The 20,297-nt window shown below is 39.2% G+C and overlaps 2 protein-coding genes across 2 annotated transcripts; both read right to left on the reverse strand.

Moving 5' to 3' along the window:
- Positions 1 to 262: 262 nt before the first annotated feature.
- LOC136577543 (gamma-crystallin-3-like) lies at positions 263 to 2,291 on the reverse strand. Its single transcript, XM_066577458.1, has 3 exons — positions 2,256 to 2,291; positions 1,703 to 1,945; positions 263 to 626 (listed from the first exon to the last, which is right to left on the reverse strand). Exons 1-3 carry the CDS (start codon positions 2,262 to 2,264, stop codon positions 351 to 353), a joined length of 528 nt encoding a protein of 175 aa, XP_066433555.1. The 5' UTR covers positions 2,265 to 2,291; the 3' UTR covers positions 263 to 350.
- Positions 2,292 to 10,732: 8,441 nt separating this feature from the next.
- Positions 10,733 to 17,030, reverse strand: LOC136577899 (gamma-crystallin-3-like). The gene is made up of 3 exons (XM_066577816.1): positions 16,908 to 17,030; positions 12,689 to 12,940; positions 10,733 to 11,008 (listed from the first exon to the last, which is right to left on the reverse strand). The coding sequence occupies exons 1-3, from the start codon at positions 17,028 to 17,030 to the stop codon at positions 10,733 to 10,735; spliced, it is 651 nt and encodes a 216-aa protein (XP_066433913.1).
- Positions 17,031 to 20,297: the final 3,267 nt, after the last annotated feature.

The following is a 20,297-nucleotide window of genomic DNA, read 5'->3' on the forward strand; positions in this document are numbered from 1 at the left end:
CCAATGTCTTTCTTTTCTATCTACTTCCCCCAATTCCTCTAAAAATACTCTTCTTAGTTTTAGTTCCCAGAACTGTGAATGTGTCAGGCGGGCAGTTCCAACTGCTCAAGGTCAATTAAGTCTTATATAACCCATTAACAATGAGCAGTATGGACCTCCCACTTGACACATTCATAGCTATGGGAACTGAAAGCAAGGAGAGCCTCTATGAGGAATGAAAGGAAGTAGAGAGAAAAGACAGACATTGTTGGAGCTAGTAGATCCATGACCGCAAAGCTATGCAGCCAGCTCTGCTGACATGACAGATCCTCTTTAAATAATGCAATAGTTTGGTTCCACTGTTTGTTAGGTTAGTACATATGATGGACCCGTCTGAAGGAACCAATCCTAGCAGAAGTAGCTCCCCAATCGCTGAATCTCCTGTACTCTCCTGGTCTCAGGTAATACTGACGTCCCCTGTAGTTGGGCTCATCATAGAACATCCAGAATCCTTCATGAACGTGACAAGAGTGGATGTCATTGTAGCGGAATCTCTCATAGACATGAGGGCAATCTTCATTGAACTCCATCATCTGTCCTCTGAAGTCTTCTTTCTCATAGATCCTGATTCTGAATGAACCTTGGTGCTGTAAATGCAATAGTATATTATAATATGATTGCTATCTGACTTTGTAGAACATTGCATAACTTTATATATAACAGTTCTGTAGCATGCAAAGAAGAAAAGTGTAAAGTTTATTAAACTAGGACAGAAGGGCCTTGTGTTTTTCAGACCAATCCTTCAACCCTTTGTTAACAATTTCATTTTCAGGAGAGCAGAGTCCTGTATACGTTTCTGCCACCTAATAGCAATGGCGATGGAGCCAACCGGGACTGGACCATATTGTGTAATTTATTAAATATGGAAACTAAAAATCTTAATGGATTTACATTAAGCCAGATACTGAAATTAAGCTTTCTAAAAGGAAACTGCAAAACCTTAAGTTTTATGTTTCTAGACTTTTTAGCACCTCCCCATCATTTTGAGTTCGCACAATATTGGGTTGTGGGAAAATATTGTTTTGGTTATTTGACTTGAGATTTATTTTGTTGGGGACCACCCATATCCAGAGACTGTGGGCCTGGCAAATAAAATAAAATTATTTATATTTGTTTATTTAACATTAAGTGAAAAGTACCACACCTATATTACATAAACAATACTTATGTTAACACTAATTTTCTTGACATCTTGTAACCACTCCTTATCCCCCCCATTGTAAAATAAAGTAATAATTAACTTTTATTTAATCTTTTTTAGTAGACTAAGCCACTCTGTCCAGCACAAATGCTGGAAACAAACAGACAACCTTGTAAAACAGAGACCTCCTTGGTCTCAATTTTAATAATGATCACCTAAGGTTACATCCTGGAATTCTTTCTCAATCCCATTTTCGAGGATTGAGACGGAACCCTGGAAAATAGGGGATAACATGGTCTGAACTGAGCCTTAGAAGTAATGCTGCTACAGGAGATTACTTCTGTAATATTGAATATACTGTTTATATGCCTCTGTATGCCTCTGTATAATGTTAGAGGTATAACTTCAGTGCATTAATTTCAAAGGAAGCTGTATTTACGATCTCTGTGATAGAGATTCAGTAAAAATATCCCAGCATACATCAAGGGTCATGCTTTAATGAAAAATTGTTTATCAACTGACCTGGGGACTTATGCGACAAGACCTAATGGAGTCATTGTAACCCATCCATTGCTGGAAGTCAGGATACTCTCCTCTATGAAGAAAGTACTGGTGTCCTCTGTAGTTGGGATGTTCATACAAGATCCAGTTTCCACTTTCTACACGGATGGAGTTACAGTGTCTAAAGTATGAAGACAAGTCTGGGCATTCCGAGTTACACTCATAGGAGCGACCCTGGAAGTTCCTGTCCTCGTAGAAGATAATCTATGAATAAAAGCATAATAGTACAAATATAACTACAAAAAATAAATTCCTACATCTTTTAAATATGGCACAGTATTTCTAAAACATGGTATTGTTCAAATATATAACAATATAGTTAGTTAAAGTTTATGTATCTTCAGTTTTAGTAATTCTATATTATAAAATTAAATGCATTTTTGAACTTCCCATACCATAACACAATAAAGTTTACATGTTTTTGTTTAAAATGACATTTTCTTACTATTTTTTTCCCATTAAAATAAAAAAGGACTTAAAAAATTTTGTTCTAGAAAAAGCAGCATATTCTTACCTTGCCCATGATTCTTGAAGTACCAGTTTGACCGCAATGACTCAACTGCTAAGTAGCTGTTTGGTGAAACCCCTTATATACCTCCTGTCATTCATGAGGTACACATAGAATTTTGTGTCTACTAATCAGAATGAATAGCTGTTGTACTTACTAAACAGTTTACTGTGACTTTTTGTTGTAGTTTTTTTGTTTTCACCGAAATTCAAAAGCTCAATGCAGCCAACTACACAGAACAAAGTATAATAGTTGCAGATGACTACATTGTCTCCCACCTCATCAAGCACGTGTCTATTACCTCAGAGTGCAGAGAAAACCTTGCTGACTTGCAAGTTAAGTCCACATAAAGGAAAACTGTAATTTCCAGTAACTTCTTCAATAACTGTTGTCTTTCTATTTTTTCAAACAAAATATAACACAGTATGAAAACATGAACACGCTTATGTATCTTGAACAAAACATTCTTAGTCATAGCATGATTAACACAGGTAATAGAATGTAAAAGAGTTGTCTGCCAATCACGTCTTAAAGTAATTCCTTATTCCTCCTGCTCTTAAAGGAGTTTAAATTTTTTTTAAAAAAGTCAATACTTATCTACTCCTCCCCAGGCAGTCTTCTTACCGCATCTTCTCCTCGCTGATCTTCTCCAGTCCGCTGGGTCACCTCACCTCAGCTAGTCATCTGGATCCTCTTCTTCTTGTTATGGATCGTCCTTTTCTGCATTTTTACTTTGGCAGGTCAGTGAAGGTTAAAGGGGTTGTCTCGAGGAAGCAGTGAATTTTTTTTTTTGCCCAGTCCCCCTAATTAAGCATACATTACTAAGCCCCCCTGTAAATGACTTTTCTAGCTGGTTTGTACTTACAGTTCCAGCATTTCAGCAACTTATACAAATTTTCCCAAGATGGCCGCCGGCTCTTTTCCCGTCGCTTGCTATAGCCCGAGGTGCGCGCTCCCGAGACGCTACCAGCTGTGTCTCCCTGACAACCAGACGCCCCGCAGCCGCCGACCGGACCCCTGGATTGAACGCGGCCGACCACGGCGCACAGTCACCCACCGCCAGGCAGCAGGTAACCGGCGCAGCCCCCCGCACAGCGACAGCCCCCCCATCACAGCGGCAGCCCCCCCGGCACAGCGACAGCCCCCCCCATCACAGCGGCAGCCCCCCCATCACAGCGGCAGCCCCCCCCGGCACAGCGGCAGCCCCCCCATCACAGCGGCAGCCCCCCCATCACAGCGGCAGCCCCCCCGGCACAGCGACAGCCCCCCCATCACAGCGACAGCCCCCCCATCACAGTGACAGCCCCCCCATCACAGTGACAGCCCCCCCATCACAGCGGCAGCCCCCCCGGCACAGCGGCAGCCCCCCCATCACCGCGACAGCCCCCCCATCACAGCGGCAGCCCCCCCCCCCCGGCACAGCGACAGCCCCCCCATCACAGCGGCAGCCCCCCTGGCACAGCGACAGCCCCCCCATCACAGCAACAGCCCCCCCATCACAGCGGCAGCCCCCCCATCACAGCGACAGCCCCCCCATCACAGCGGCAGCCCCCCCATCACAGCGGTAGCCCCCCCCCCGGCACAGCGGCAGCTCCCCCCGGCACAGCGGCAGCCCCCCCGGCCCATCACTTACCTGGGCGGCAGGACGGCGGGACAGCTGGGCGGCTTCTCGGGACAGCTGGGCGGCTCTGCACCTTCCTCTAACAGAGGATGGTGCAGAATGGCCGCTCCAGCGCGCTCCCGAGCAGTGACAGCTCGTCTGCGCATGTGCAGAAGAGCTGTAGCGGGGAGCACACTGAAGCGGCTCGTGCTGAAAGGAGAAAACCGGACTGCGCAAGCGCGTCTAAAAAAGCAAGCTGCCAGAGAATTTAGACGGAACCATGGAGACGAGGACGCTAGCAACGGAGCAGGTAAGTGAATAACTTCTGTATGGCTCATATTTAATGCACGATGTATATTACAAAGTGCATTAATATGGCCATACAGAAGTGTATAACCCCACTTGATTTCGCGAGACAACCCCTTTAAGTCACAAATGCCAATCTATTGCTGAGACTGCACATGTGCACTCTCTCGCCGCAAGTGTTTCTATACTATTGCAGAGAGACAGCGCACATGTGCAGTCTTGGCAATAGCTCGGCACTCCCTACTAGGCTGTGAACACGAAATGATGTAGCGTACATTGCAGACTGCAGCTAATGCACGCTTCGTCACCAGAAGAAAAGGATCTAGCTGGCTAGAGGTGATGTGACCCAGGGACTGCAGAAGCCAGGAGAAGATCGGCGGGAAGAAGATGCGGTAAGAAGACCGACAGGGAAGGAATAGGTAAGTATTGACTTTTTGTTTTCTAATGACAGAATCCCTTCAAGGCAAGTTTCACATGGGCATATTACAGGCACAGTTACATGCCCAATGTGGCTGAGTGTAAAACTATGATGCTCTGAGTTTGAGTCAGGAAACCTACGGTCGGGCTGGAACAGTAGTCCGTACAGGCAAATAAATGTGCTCATATTATTCTTGTACCTGTATGGAAATGAATACACATGCATTAACCCTCTTCCCACCCAGTACTGTTCTAGTATGTCACAACTCACATGCACTTTGCATGAGTTGTCATTAGTATTGCCACCAGATGTAAGTGCTGTGTAGAGCACCATCCTCACAATGACAAAGTACTGATAGTTCACAGCAGTGTGTGATGGCAAGATCACTTGTCAAATATGAATATGGGCCAGTGCCTAGATGTGGATTTCAGCACCAACTTCACAGTGATAGTGTACTAGTAGTTCACAGCGACGAATTGCATAAGTGCCAACCCTAGTCTAATGTAGAAGCTGCACTACAAAGACCCTGGGCTGATAAGAGAACTTTAAGTGGGTGCTAGAGTCATAGCTATTTCTGGATAAGCTAACACCCTATCTGTTGTTCACACTCTCAAGCTCAACGCGTTTCTAAGGTCAATTTGATAAAAAAAACTCTCATCAAAGTGATAGAAATTGATATCTAGCTAAACGAACTGTCATGATAGCGACAGGAAGGATTATCAAATGGCCAGGAGGTCAAAATAATAAAAATTAATATTTAGCTAATTAAACTTTTTTTATGGAAGAATAATATTAAGCAGCCACCCCTCAATATAAGGAAGGTGTATGAGTGGCTGTTCATCAGTGCCTTGCACATGTGTGGTGGCTTCTCCATTTAGCAATTTGGCTGTCTGCATGTTTGGTATGTAGTGTTTATACCTGCCCCTTTGTATCAGTATATCAGTAAGTATATGGCTGTTTTCTGTGATTTTTTTTGTCTGTTTATATTTCCCATTTCTATGATTTTATTAATACAATAAAGGATACATTTTTTAGATTCTATTCGCTGAGAAAATAACGCAAGTAAATTTGATTTTAAAAAGATTTGCATTTTGGAATGGCTAAGTCAGAGTCCTAACATTAACGCTATTGAGATGTTTTGGCCGACCTGAAGAAGGCATCCTAGAAATTTCATGAACTGAAACACTTGTGAAAGGAGTAATGCTTCAAGAATCCTTCTCAAAATTGTATTTGCAGCTACAGGAAACATTTGGTGGAGCCGATTAACTGGTGATTATATTTAATGGCTCATTTCCTTTTTCTCCCCGCACTGTATGTTCACTCAGTCTGTAAATGTGTGAATTATTATGCCCCTTTTACATGGGATGATTTTCATTTTAGACAGGCAGATCATCGCTGATAATTTCTCACTTCCTATATGAAACACTGAGCGTGGATTGTTCAGACGTAACGAGTAATGAGCAAACGAGCAATAATTTTTATGCAAGGTGAAACTGAGTGACAAATAAAAAGTGCATGATAGCTCGCATTTATGCATAACGATTATCACGCACTTTAGGTCATTTGAGCACATTTTGAGCAACAATCATTACATGTAAATGGGCCATAAAGGGGAAAAGAAAAATTAATACTTAGGTAATCCTCCCTGGATCTTCTTCTTCCTGTCATGAAGCGTCCATTCACAGGCAGTTTCCTTCCTGCAGGTCAATGTATGCTGCGTCACTAGTGACGTAGCGCATTCATTGCCTAACAGGGAGTGCTGAGCTATTTTTAAGACTGTGCATGCGCGCTGTCTAACAACAGTAGCGAATGAACACTTGCAGTGAGACAATGCACATGCGCAGTCTCAGTGATAGCTCGGCATTTCCTGCTAGGCAGTGAATGTTACTAACGTACACTGACCTGTTGGAAGGAGAATGCCGAGAACTGACGCTCCATAACAGGAAGAAGGGGACCCGGCCGGCTTGCTGTGAGGTGACCAGGGGGACTGCAGGAGCCAGAAGAAGATCAGCGAGGAGAAGACGTGATAAGAAGACTGATGGGGTAGAATAGGTAAGTATTGATTTTTTTTTTAATGACAGAACGCCTTTAAATTTAGTTAGATTGTGTTTGTCTTTAATTGTGACTTAGATAACAGTCAGACCACATTTTATTAGTAATTAATGTCGTAATCCAGGTAAAGATGTCATTAACTTTTTCTTGCAGCTGTAAACCTTGTGGGGGTTTTTATTTCAATTTTTTTGTGGTGCACCAGACATTAAATTATAACTGTCATGCAAAATCACATAATTTGTGTCATGAGAGTCACAGTTAGCAATAGAATTAATATTAACCCTTTAACGCTCCAGGATGTACATTTACATCATGTAGGTTTGGGGTTTGTATGGAGGGGGATCAGTGGTCGATCTTGCTCCATACAATGTGGGTGCTGGCTGTTTCTTAATATTTATTACCCCAGTTCTGCAGCTTTTAGAAATATTCCACAGGATTTTTAATAGGACTTTCTCCAGGCATTCTCCTAAATGCATCCCATTTTAAACCCACCAGTGTTTGGGGAATTTTAGTTAACAATGGGCCATGAAAATGAAAAATTGCAATGTTTCCAGTAATACATAGGTTTAGCCCATATTTTTCATTTTCATGGAGGGCAATTGGAAAAAAAAGCCATCAGGTAGTTTTCTACTTAAATTCACCTGAGTATGGAAATGCCCCACATGTGATTGTAACTGCAGATTTTGCTAGAATAATTTTCAGACACCATATTGCATTTTGAGCATGAGGAAGGCCATATGGCCGAAACGTCGTTACTAGAGATGAGCGAGTATACTCGCTAAGGCAGATTACTCGAGCGAGTAGTTCCTTAGCTGAGTATCTCCCTGCTCCAGCCTAAAGATTCGGAGGGCGGGAAGCAGCGGGGCAGAGCGGGGAGGAGTGGAGGGAAGATCTCTCTCTCCCTCTTTCCCCCCGCTCTCCCCTGCTCCCCACCGCAAGTCACCTGTCAGCCGCGGTGGTCCCCGAATCTTTAGAGACGAGCGGGGAGATACTCGGCTAAGGCACTACTCGCTCGAGTAATGTGCCTTAGCGAGTATACTCGCTCATCTCTAGTCGCTACTACTTAAATATGATGGGTGAATAAACTTCACATTTGATTGCATCCTGCTTATGCTGCCAGTCTTCTACTATTCTTCGACCATATTGCATTTGATACCCATTAGAACCCCCAAAAGTGGCCCTATTTTGTAAAGCACACCCCACAGGATATTTGAGGTTTTACTGACATGTCATTGTATTATTGGACATACGTAAACTGTGCAGAGTGCAACACAACATAATTTTTTTGAGGGGGTGGTAAAAAACAGAAGATCAATTCTTTCATTGTTGTAGAGGTTTCATTTTAGTAGAATTTACTGCATGGTATAAATGACCGTAATTATGGCAATACCCAATTTATATACTTTATCTTTGATTGTTGTTAGCCGTTTATTAGTTCACGACCCTCGGTGACCCTAAAGGCGAGCTCCCTCTATGTTTTTCGGTTTTGCACTGCTTCTTTCCATTGTGTGATATCCATGCGAGTATCAGCTTTGACAGTATCAGCCATCATGTCCTTTGGCGGTCCGGGTCTTCTTTGGCCACTGATCTGTCCAAGCATTATAGATTTTTCTAGCAACTCTACTCGCATTACATGGCCAAAATACGCGAGTCTGAGTCTGGTCATCTTCCCCTCCAGTGAAATATGCTGTCTTATGCGATTTAGAACTTCTCTGTTTGTTACTCTCACTGTAGAGGGCATAAGCAGCAGCTTTCGCCAGCACCATAGCTTTAACGCATCAATCCTCTTTCAATCAGCTTTTTTCGCAGTCCAGCTTTCACATCTATATGTGGCTATCTTTGATTATGTTTGCACAAAAAAATATATTTTTCATCTTCATATTCAGAGGAACCATAACTTTTTTATTTTTCCATCCATGGAGATCTATTGGGGCTTGTTTTTTGCAGGATGCGCTGACTTCTTTTATTGGTAACATTTTGGGGTATAGATAACTTTTGGATCACTTTTTTGTGTTTTTGGTGAGCCAAGATGTACAAAATAAAAATCTGACTTTACTTTTAGTATTCTGTTCACTGTGTGGTATAAGTCAGGGGTCCCCAACTCCAGTCCTCAAGAACCACCAACAGGTCATGTTTTCAGGCTCTCCTATAGTAAGAACACCTGTGGCAATGTCTGAGGCACTGATAGTAATTACATCACCTGTGCAACACTGAGGAAATCCTGAAAACATGAACTGTTGGTGGTCCCTGAGGACTGGAGTTGGGGAACACTGGTATAAGTGACATATTAGCCTTATTCCGCGGGTCAGTACAATTATGATCTTGATAAATTTTAAAAAAAAACTTTTCAATTATTATTTTTAGAGGGCCATAACATTTTTACTTTTTTGCCTACAGAGCTTTATGTGAGCTTGTATTTTGAAGAGTGAGTTGATGTTTTCATTAGTACCATTTTGGGAAAGCAAACAACTTTGCTATCTCTATATTTCACTTTTATGAAGTCAGAATGATCAAGATCAGAATTTTTTGCATATATTTTTTTTTATTTATGGCATGTACCAAAAGATAAATAACACAATAACTTTATAGTAAGGGTGTGACAATACCAATTTTGTATTTTTTTGTTTACGTCTTTGCCGTAATAAAATGTTTTTTTTAATTAAAAGTAACAATTTTGTTTTCTTTTTGTGAGTTACTTATTTTTACATCAACATTTTTTTAAACTACATATATTCATATAACAATGGGACTTGAAAATGCTAACGTGTGATTGCTTATGTAATACGCTGTACTACTTAAGTAGTGCAGTGTATTAGGTCTAGCTGTCATTTTTCTCAATGATAGATAGGCATTTTGGACCCTGCCTCTAGGGCATTAGAAGCAGTATCCCTAATTACTCAAGTAAAAAGGCTGAATGGTGGTTAGTTAGAAATTGGAGAATGAAGACTGTTTCACAAATCAACATCTGCATCATTTAACTGCTTAATCTTATTTCGACCTCATTCCTGTGTGTGCACTAAACTATCAAGTGTGCTATTTTGTGTGCAATCTTTACAAATTTTCATTGGGAGCATTGTTCCTCTGATTCATGTCAACGTTTGAGGCAATATACCAGTGCAATATGTTTTCTGGCTTTGCTTGTTTTTATCATTCTTCTTTTGGATGTCAAATGTACTTGTATCAATAAACCTTATCTATATATTTATCTGTCTGTCTGGCTATCTGTATATTGATCTGACTAGATATGTAGTTCAATTGATTTCACACAAAAAATAGACAAAATAGAATTTTTAAAATAGATTTTATTGTTTCAGTTAGTGATCAAAGACTCATACAATAATCAGTCCATCAATATTCAGTATTGCCATTTAAAGAGACCTACCAGAAAAAAATTAAATATAAGAAAAAAAGCTCTCCAGTTGGTAATGTATGCTAAAGTTCTATTTTTATTTTTTCCTGATAGATCTTTCTCTTTAAAAAAAGCTAATTTGGCCTTTACACAAATGATAATTAAAGGGTTATTCTCGTCTATTTCAACTGATGACCTATTCGCTGGACAGGTCATCAGTAGTTAATGGATCTGCTGCTCTAGACCCATGTCCATCAGCTGATCATACAGCCCTCTGTATGCTGCAGAGGGCTGGATATCGTCATCAATGGACAGAGGAAGCACCGGCTTCACTCCCATTGAAATCAATGGGATTACTGCACTACTCATATACTTACTGCTCAGGAAGATGATCATAAAAGAAACATGAAGCAGCAGCAGGCCCCGGTCATCAACTACTAATGACCTATCAAGGAGATAGGTCATCAGTTAAAATAGACAGGAATACCCCTTTAAAAGGGTTGTCCAGGATTAGAAAAACATGGCTGCTTCCTTCCAGAAACAGCATCACACCTCTTTGCAAGTTGTGTCTGGTGTTGTAGTTCAACACTATTGAAGTGAATTTGGCTGAACTGCAATACACAACCTGTGCACAGGTGTGGTGCTGTTTATAAAACAAAACAACCATGTGTTTTAAACTCCAGGCACACCCTTTAACAGCATTTCTATGTATTTACTAACTGAAATAAAGCAATTGTTTGGTTCGACTGTTTCTTAGGTTAGTACATATGATGGACCCGCCTAAAGGAACCAATTCTAGGAGAAGTAGCTCCCCAGTCGCTGAATCTCCTGTACTCTCCTGGTCTCAGGTAATATTGACGTCCTTTGTAGTTGGGCTCATCATAGAACATCCAGTATCCATCATGCACATGGCAAGAGTGGATGTCATTGTAGCGGAATCTCTCATGGACATGAGGGCAATCTTCATTGAACTCCATCATCTGTCCTCTGAAGTCTTCTTTCTCATAGATCCTGATTTTGAATGAACCTTGGTGCTGGTAAAACAAAATAGTATAATACAGCATTACTATCTCACTTTGCAGAACATTGTATAGTTTGTTTTTAATGTACAGTAACTATTTCAGTGTGATAAAAACGTCCATGCATGAAAACAGGGGATGTCCATGACCCTTAAAGTCATGCCCACCCTTTGATTTTTTTTTCTAAATTCAATTCCTTTGCAGAAGAGGATTCCACAGTTTTTTTGCTATCTAACAATTAAAAGAATGGAGTTAACCAAGACTAACTCATAAAGAGCCTCAGAGAAGCCACAGTGGTTGCCTCCATGCTATATATGCTCTCGAACTATTTTAATATACAGTATATACTATTAGATACATCATGTATTCCTATCCTGTATTTCTATTAGATATACAGTACATTTAACCATGCTGAGATTAAACTCCTCAAGCCCAAGAAAAATGCTAAACTTTACCTTTCTCACCCTAGATTTGTACATCAAATAGGACTACTTTCTTAACACTTCCCATTCTTAATACTATTATTGTTACAATATTAAGTATAATTTGAAGCAACTTAAGGCCTAAAAATTCTTTTTTTTGTATTTATGTTGTGTAAGAATATTATATTGTTGCTCTGGGCTTATTTTACTTAGGACAATTATGTTTCTGCAAGCTGTTCATCTAACAATTAATGTAATTAATAATGTATCATGACAACAATAAATAAGTATTGTCATTATGTTCTTTTAAATAAACAGTGGCTAACTTTTATTTCTTCAAATCTAGAAATCATTCTAGAGGAAAGAAAGCTCAGCTTTGATATTTGCTATAATGTTAGCATATATGTTGTCTGCACTATCTGATGTAGCAAACCTCAACTTGACAATTAATGAATTAAATACACAGTTGCTGCTAACTTAAAATTGTCACGATTTTGGCTATAGTGCTTTGGGTTTTGTTTTTTCATTCACCAAGTTGTATAAATAGCATGATAACACTATTTTCTGGACCAGCATGATTAGAACAAATACCAAATTTATATATTTTTTTTAAACTTTACTACTTTTATAGAAACACTACCTCTGTAATATGGCATACAGGGAAGCTTCTGTATGGCTCTGTAAAAAGTAGCTGAGCAAATAACTCTCTAAAATTTATATCACCGCAATCAAACTGACCCACAGAATAGAGTTAACATGTCATTTTTGCTGTGATGCATAAGCTATAAAAACATGTCCCCCAAATTATCATAATTGTGTTTTTTTTATTTCACCAGACAAAAAATGTAAAAATTTGTTCAGTACCATATATTGTACATTGAAAAATTTAACTCGTTCCACAAAAAAACAAGGCCTCATACAGGTATGTTCATGGTTAAATAAAAAAAGTTATGATTTTTTTTTACAGGGGAGAGGATAAAACAAAAAATAGAAAAAAAACTTAAATAAATCCATGTCTACACGAGGATAAATGACAAAGTGTCAGTAAAGCCACAAAAATACCCCATTCTGCCTGGAGTGAAGACCTCTGTAACATGGCATACATGAAAGCTTCTGTATAAAGTAAGTGACCCCTAGAGATACAGTTTGAATCCAGATATTTCAGATAGATTTAAGGGATTTATATTTGGGATACTTGTGATACAGGATTGGTAAAAATTCCATCATAAGTCCAACAATAAGGTGAGGTTTCAGTAAACAATTATCAACTGACCTGAGGGCTTATGCGGCATGACCTAATGGAGTCATTATAACCCATCCATTGTTGGAAGTCAGGATACTCTCCTCTATGGAGAAAGTACTGGTGTCCTCTGTAGTTGGGATGTTCATACAAGATCCAGTTTCCACTATCTACACGGATGGAGTTACAGCGTCTAAAGTATGAAGACAAGTCTGAGCATTCAGAGTTACACTCATGGGAGCGACCCTGGAAGTTCCTGTCCTCGTAGAAGATAATCTGTGAAATTAGAATGTGAACACAAGTATTATAGCATCAGTATAGCAATAAGATATATATTGCTATATTTTTAAAACAAACCATTAATCAAAGACATTTCTTAATATTGTCTAAATCTTTAAAGGGGATCTGATGATCATTTATTGAGGACCTATCCTGAGGGTAAGTCATCAATAGTTCAGTGGTGAGCAGCCTTTTTAATGATGGATTACACTAAAGTTTGCAATATTTTCAATAACTTTTAGTATTGATATTATTTATAATGCAACACATGTAAAATGCCCATGCACTAAAACCAAAAAATACATGTTTTTTGCAAATCATATTACATTATCACTAATGCTACTCTTTTTATCATATTATTTTCTTACCTTGCCCATGATGGTGTGTGAACCAGTTTGACTGCACAATCTCAACTGTTAATTGACTGGTTGGTGAAGGTCTTTATATACATCCTCTATTTCATAAGGTGTATACAGAATTTTGTGTCAGCTAATCAGAATGAATAGCTCTTTTAACAACACTAAAGAGAGTTCAGTGTTCGCTTTGACTTTTGTTGTAGATTTGTGCTTTCACTAGGATTCAAAAGCTGAAAGCAGCCAACTATACAGAACGCTTACACTAAAAACATTTCTTGTCTAGCACATTAAAAAAAATGTGTAACATGTTATACATTTTGCTACTAAATAAATAATACTATAAGAGGAGGATATAACAGTACATAAGAGCCAAATAATACCCAAGACCAGAACCACATAATTCCATCATAGTGTTACTGAATAAAGTGGGCTGCTAGGTTCAACATTACCAAAAACAACAAATAATATACAAAGAGCATGGCCACATAATATAACCATACCCTTGCAGAAAAAAACACTATACAAAAAAATATTTAAACCCCACAGACTGGCCATGTAGTAGATACCAGTTTTATACAGCTGCTTTGCAGACGATATAAGGGATTATAGTACTGTTATATCCAGTAATCATAGGTGATGCCCATACCGAGTGTTAAACTATTATGCTCTGAGCTTAGGTCAGGAGACCTATTGTCGGACTGGGCCATATTATGCTTGTAACTGCACAGAAATGAATATACATGCATTAACTCCCTCTCCACTCAGCGCTGTACTAGTATGTCACAACTCGCATGCACTCTGCATGAGCCGTCATTAGCATTGCCACCTAACCAGTGAATAATTACTTGCAGAGGCTGGTGCTAGTAACTATTTTCTACTGGCATTATAAGCCCCTTTCTGACACAGCTGTTTTTGTTTCTTCCTTTTCATTCTTTCATCTCCACTTTCAAAAAAATCTGAATTTAATTTTATTTTCCTGCGACATAGCTACATAAGGGCTTGTTTTTTATGGGGCAAGTTGTATGTTTTAATGATATCATGTAAAGCATTGGAAAGCTTTTTTAATAATTTCCAATAAAACCACAAAAGGCCTGGTTATAAATAAATCTGTTCTCCACAAAGATTGGCTAGCGTGAACTGTGTCTTGATGCAAACAACTTTCAGTAGACCTCACAAAACATGATAGACACACATGAGTCCCAAAAAGGCTATACAAGCATTGCTAAAGACCTGAGTATGCATCAATTCACAAAGCCCTGGGTAAAGCCCTGAAACCCTGCCCCCCTCTCTCTCCCTGCTATAGGGAATTCCCTTGGGGAGAGAGGTGGGGGAGTCCCCTACTGCCTCCCGTTGCTGGGGAACTTCCCAGCAGGGGGCAGGTGGAATACCCTGCTGCTGATAGCATGACTTTTAAAAGGTTCTGCCCAGAAGCAACTTTTAAATGTCCCATTGTAAAATCCTGTTAGTCCCTGCAGGAAGTAACAAACCCCTTGGGGAGTCCCCTCATTCCTGCACGGACTCATAGGAGTTAACAGTGGTACATTTAGGGTGCTTTCAGATGAGCTTGTAATAGGTGCGCACAAAACCACGTATCTGTTAAAACCATTGGTTTCCTATGGTGTGGTCACATGTCCGTGTTTTACATGCATGCAAACGCACGTTCCTGCAAAACATAGGACATGCGTGCACCATAGGTCCGTGGTGCGTGTCAGTATTCCACGTGGGGAGTCCCCTTGTCACTGAACACTGTGACAGCACAGTGATTTTCAGGGAAGGGCTTTAAATATAAGCCCTTCTCTCAAAATCCTTCCTATCTGGTGTAAAAAATTTAAAAAAAGAAATACTCACCTCTCTGCCACTGCCGGAGCTCAGGCACGTCTTGCAGCTTGGGTCCCGTCACTGCTCTGAGTCTTTTTCTGTTATAGAAGGGATAGAGTTACCATTCCAAGATTAAGCTATAGATAATCTGGCAGCTATCAGAACATGTAGCAAGGGGGTACACACATTATGAGGCAGTTGATCAATATGTAGGTTTATTAGGGCCATAGCTGGGTTCGGGTAAATCTGTATACCACAAAGAGTAGACATTAACTGGATGATCTGAGTTCACAAACCTGAAATATATGAGCAATTCCACCACAAATGCATTAGGGCTCAGTCACACGGGCGTATATACATGCGTAAAAAAACGCGTGACCATGCCCACTGCCACCCATATGTTAAATCTCTTGTAGGTGCGATTTTTTTTTTTGATGAATGCAGTACGAACGTTTTTACGTGCGTTTATACGTGCGTAAAAATGCCTGCGTGACTGAGCCCTCCGGGTTCCTTCTGATGAGCCACATCTCCAACAAGTTTCAGAATAGCGAGGGGAAATTTTGGTGAGTTTCTGGGGGGTGAGGTACCATTGGTACAATATTTTGCATAGATTTTCTAAATGGTTTGTACATCTGGATACTGATGGAATGGAGGAAAAACTATTCAACCTTTGTTCATCCGTTATTGGGATTTGGACATCTGTTTTCCACTTCTTTTTTATAGTTTCGAATAGTACTTGTGTGTAAGAGATTAAAATTTGGTAGCATACCGATATTCCCTTATTGGCTCCTTGAGTGGAATTTAACCAGGCCTCTAGTTTCGAAGGGATATTGACTAGTGGGGGGGGGGGGGGGGGGATTTTTGTAATAGATGACAAATTTGAAAATATTTGTATAAATCTGATCTAGGTATTTTGAAGGTGGATATAAGATCTGGAAAGGTAATGAAACCCTGATCTGTCCAAAGCGGCTTGACTTGAAATATACCCCATTTTTTCCAGTTAGAGAGATTAAGGTTTTCAGTTGCAACAGATAAGATATCTGTACTTGAGTTATGCATGGAAAAAGCAATTAGTCCTTTTTTACAGTTAACATGTTCCAAACATTTGTGATAGAATGAAGTGTGGATGAATTAAAGGGATACTTAGACTTGAAAAACAGGTGTGCTATTAAATGGTTTTTAAGTGAAAATTTCCCAATTACAAAGCTTTCAAGTGGGACCCACAATTTTGAGTGATCGTTAAGCCATAAGGATCTGAGTTGCTCTGAGATAGAAGCTCTAAAATATTGAATGATTGAGGGAGAGCTAAGTCCCCCTTTCCTTTGATGTTGGAAAAGAATGTCAGCTTTGGTTCTAGGTTTTTTATTCATCCAAATAAAAGATTGGATAAGTGATTGAATTTTTTAAGAAAGGGTATTGGTAAGTGAATTGGGACATTACGGAAGAAATAGAGAATTTTAGTAAGAATCATCATTTTGACTGTAGCAATTCTACCTAACCAGGAAATGCCATGTGTTCTTAGTTTGCTTAATTGTGCCTTAATCGAGAGGATTAGGGGTTTATAGTTTGCTTCAAATAATTTTGAAGTGGAAGCAGTTAAGGAGATACCCAAGTACGGTATGGAATTCTTAGCCCAAGTAAATTTAAATAAGATGGGTAACTAAGGACTTCTTGATTCCTAGATTAAGTATTTGTGATTTTGAGATGTTAATTTTGTAGTATAAAATCTTGGAGAAATTGTCAATTGTTTTGGAGATAGCAGGTAGGGAAGTAGCTGGACTGGAAAGAGCTAAAATTACATCATCTGCAAAACGTCCTATTCTGTGATCTTGTTCTCCTTCTTTGATTCCACTGATGCTTTGTGAGAGTCTAATCTGGGCTGCAAATGGTTCTATCACAAGGGTGAAGATTAGTGGGGACATGGTGCAACCTTGCCTAGTACTGTTGCTTATTGTAAATGGTTTAGATAGGAAGCCTGAGGAATATATCGAAGCATTGGAAGATGAGTAAAGAGACATGACTGCTGATAGGAAGTTGCCTTGAAATCAAATTTTTTGAGGACGGAGTATAGATAGCCACAATGAATTCTATGAAATGCTTTTTTGGCATTTAAGGATAACAACAATGAAGGGATTCACCGTTTCTCAACGAACTCAATCAAATTAATGAAGTGTCTAGTGGCGTCTGATGTTTGCCTATTTTTGATAAAACCCACTTGATTGTTTAATATTAATGACGGGAAAATATCTGCCAGTCTGGAGGCTAAAATGTTTGCATAGATCTTCACATCTGTTTTTAATAATGAAATGAGCCTGGGGATGTATGTGATTTTTCCGGCTTGAATATAGTTATGATAAGAGCATTAAGCCTTTCAGGTGTGAAGGAGTTATGTGCTATAGCATGATTGAAAGTTCTCAGGAGGTAGGGAGCTAGAGTAGTGGAGAATGCTTTATAATATTCATTTGTAAGGCTGTCTGGTCCCAGAGATTTGTTGGATTTTAATGACGAAATGGTGTCTAATATTTCTGTAGTAGAAATTTCTTTATTTAGAGAGTCTAGTTGCAAGGGAGATAAGGAAGTTTATCTATAAGAGTTTGATTCGGATGTGAGATAGATTGGTCTTTTATTAAATTGTATAGTGAATTGTAATATTTAGCGAATTCTTCTGATATTTCATGAGGATTCATGATCTTGTTATTTTGGGAATTTATCAAAAAGGTATCCTAGATTTGTGTTCTTTGGTTTTGATTCTATTAGCAAGGAATTTAGAAGCTTTATTACCTTGGGTGTACTGAGTCAGTTTAGCTTAACCCCTTGAGTGGCAGGTTTCCTACCACCCTGTCGTGCCCACCAGGGCAGGTTTTTTAAAATGGTCTAATCATTGAATTTCAACAAGTTTTGCAGTTGCGTCTCAAGAGCCATAACTTTTTCATTTTTCCATTGACATGGCCATATGAGGGCTTGTTTTTTGCGGGACAAGTTGTGATTTTTTAAACAGGGGGGAGGAAAAAAAGAAATGGGGAAAAAAGAAAAAAGGGGCCATGTCATTAAGGGGTTAAATAATGTATTAACTTCCTTTTCTGGGTCATTACGACGCACACGGATACCACATGTGTGATTTGTATTTTTGATTTTTTTACAAAGTAAAGGGAGACAAGGTTTTTTTTTTATTTTTTTAATATTTTTTTTCCTTTTTTTTTAAATTTTTTTAAAATTTTTTATTTTTTTTTGTCCCTTTAGGGGACTTCCACAGGGACCCATCAGGACCCCTGATCACATTCCAGGGGTCCGATGGTGACAGCCCTTTACATGCTGCAGTGACAGCCCTTTACATGCTGCAGTCACATAGACTGCAGCATGTAAAGGGTTAACACAGCAGACATCGGAGGTTTTCTCTGATCTCTGCTGTAAGAGCTAGCACCTAGCTGTCCTCTGACAGCTAACAACCAGCTCTCCCTGCCACAGAGACCATCGGCTTGCTTCTGACAAGCCGATGGTCTCTATGGCAACCTGTAAACAAAGCAGGACATTGCCGACATGTCGGCAATATCTTCTGCTGGTTTTTCAAAGCCCTTGCACTGCTCTGTGTGGGTCTGTGCAGGCAGAGCACACTGTCACAGCTTGTGGCATTGTGCTCTGCAGCTCCCATAGTGATACATAGCCCGGAAATCTTCCGGGCTATGTTGCTATGAGCAGTGGAGCTCGTCACGGAACTTTTCCGGGCGTGCCACTCAAGGGGTTAACGGAGGTGTAGTTCGTATTTGTTTTGTAATAGTGAGTATAGTTTAAAACAAAGCTGTTTTAGCTCCAATAAATTCTCATCTGAATGTTGTCTTTTGTTTTGAGTTTCAAGAATTCTGATGGATTATAGGAGATTTTCTATTTCTAATAGCCTTTGACATTTTTCTGTTTCTGCTTGTTTTAGGGGATGGCCTCTTATTACTGCCTTATGAGCATTCAAAATTCATGTGATTGAAACCTCCTTTGAGTCATGTAGTTTAAAATATTTTGTCAAAGTATCTTGAACAGGGTGTAAAAACTTGGTAGCTAAGCTGTCTCTCCCCACCCGACAGCATATACGCCAAGCCCGTGCATCAGATGGTATTGTATATCAGCCGGCTGTGAAAATGCCGGCTGATATGCACTTGTGTGAATAAGCCCTTAGTATCATTTCATTAGTACCAACTTTTTGATTTCTTTATTTCATTTTTTTGATGGCAGAATAATCAATTTAGACATTTTTGCATATTTTTATTTATTTATGGCATGCACCATACAGGATAAATAACATAACTTTATAGTGCAGCTGTGACAATACCAATTTTGTAGGTGTCATTTTTATGCACATTTTTGCCATAATTAAATGTTTTTAAAAGGAAAATGATTTTTTTTCCTTTATGTGAGTGATTGCTTTTTAGCTACATATATTTATATCACAATGGGACTTGAAAATGTTAACGTATGATTGCTTATATAACATACTGAACTACATAGTTAATACAGTGTATTAGGTCTAGCTGTCATTTTTCTCAATGATTGATAGGCATTTTGGTCCCTGCCTTTAGGGCATTATAAATCACAGAGAGAGAAAGGTTCCCTTTTTATTTAAACCTAAATCACTAGTAAGAATCACTAAAACATAACTTTTAATAATAATAATTAAAATACGGGACTCCTATCTAAACACAAACACACATTATATAACATACTGAACTACATAGTTAGTACAGTGTATTAGGTCTAGCTGTTATTTTTCTCAATGATAGATAGGCATATTGGACTCTGTCTTTGATGCATCAGAAGTAGTACAGCAAATGACTGCCGAAAAAAGCTGTATGGCGGTCAGAATATGTGCTTAATACATCAGATATGTGCTTAATCTTATTTTAATCTCACTCGTGTATGTGCACTAAACTATCAAGTGTGTTATTTTGTTTGCAGTCTTTACAATGTTTCTTTGGCCCTAATTACTGTTGACGTTTCAGACAATATACCAGTGTAATATATTTCTTTTGGATTGGTTTGTTTTTAGCTTTCTTCTTTTGGATGTCAAATATAGTTGTATCAATAAAGATATTTAATACAAAGAGTTGGAGCATGAAGTTCAAGAGCATAGGCCAGAGTTTTCACAGTTTTTTTTTAAACAATGCATTTAAGAAACCATATCTGTTAAGATATCTGTATATCCT

This window comes from Eleutherodactylus coqui, chromosome 8 (assembly GCF_035609145.1).
Source record: "Eleutherodactylus coqui strain aEleCoq1 chromosome 8, aEleCoq1.hap1, whole genome shotgun sequence".
NCBI classification, from domain to species: domain Eukaryota; kingdom Metazoa; phylum Chordata; class Amphibia; order Anura; family Eleutherodactylidae; genus Eleutherodactylus; species Eleutherodactylus coqui.

Excerpts from the sequence above, each read along its gene's own strand:
- LOC136577899 (XM_066577816.1), bottom strand. The coding sequence starts at position 17,030 with ATGTCCCCACTAATCTTCACCCTTGTGATAGAACCATTTGCAGCCCAG. Across the intron at positions 12,941-16,907 it reads TAGGACGTTTTGCAGATGAT|ATTTCACAGATTATCTTCTA; the intron begins GTAATTTTAGCT and ends GTTCACATTCTA. Across the intron at positions 11,009-12,688 it reads CATGCCGCATAAGCCCTCAG|CACCAAGGTTCATTCAAAAT; the intron begins GTCAGTTGATAA and ends TTGTTTTACCAG.
- LOC136577543 (XM_066577458.1), bottom strand. Across the intron at positions 627-1,702 it reads CTTGTCGCATAAGTCCCCAG|CACCAAGGTTCATTCAGAAT; the intron begins GTCAGTTGATAA and ends TTGCATTTACAG.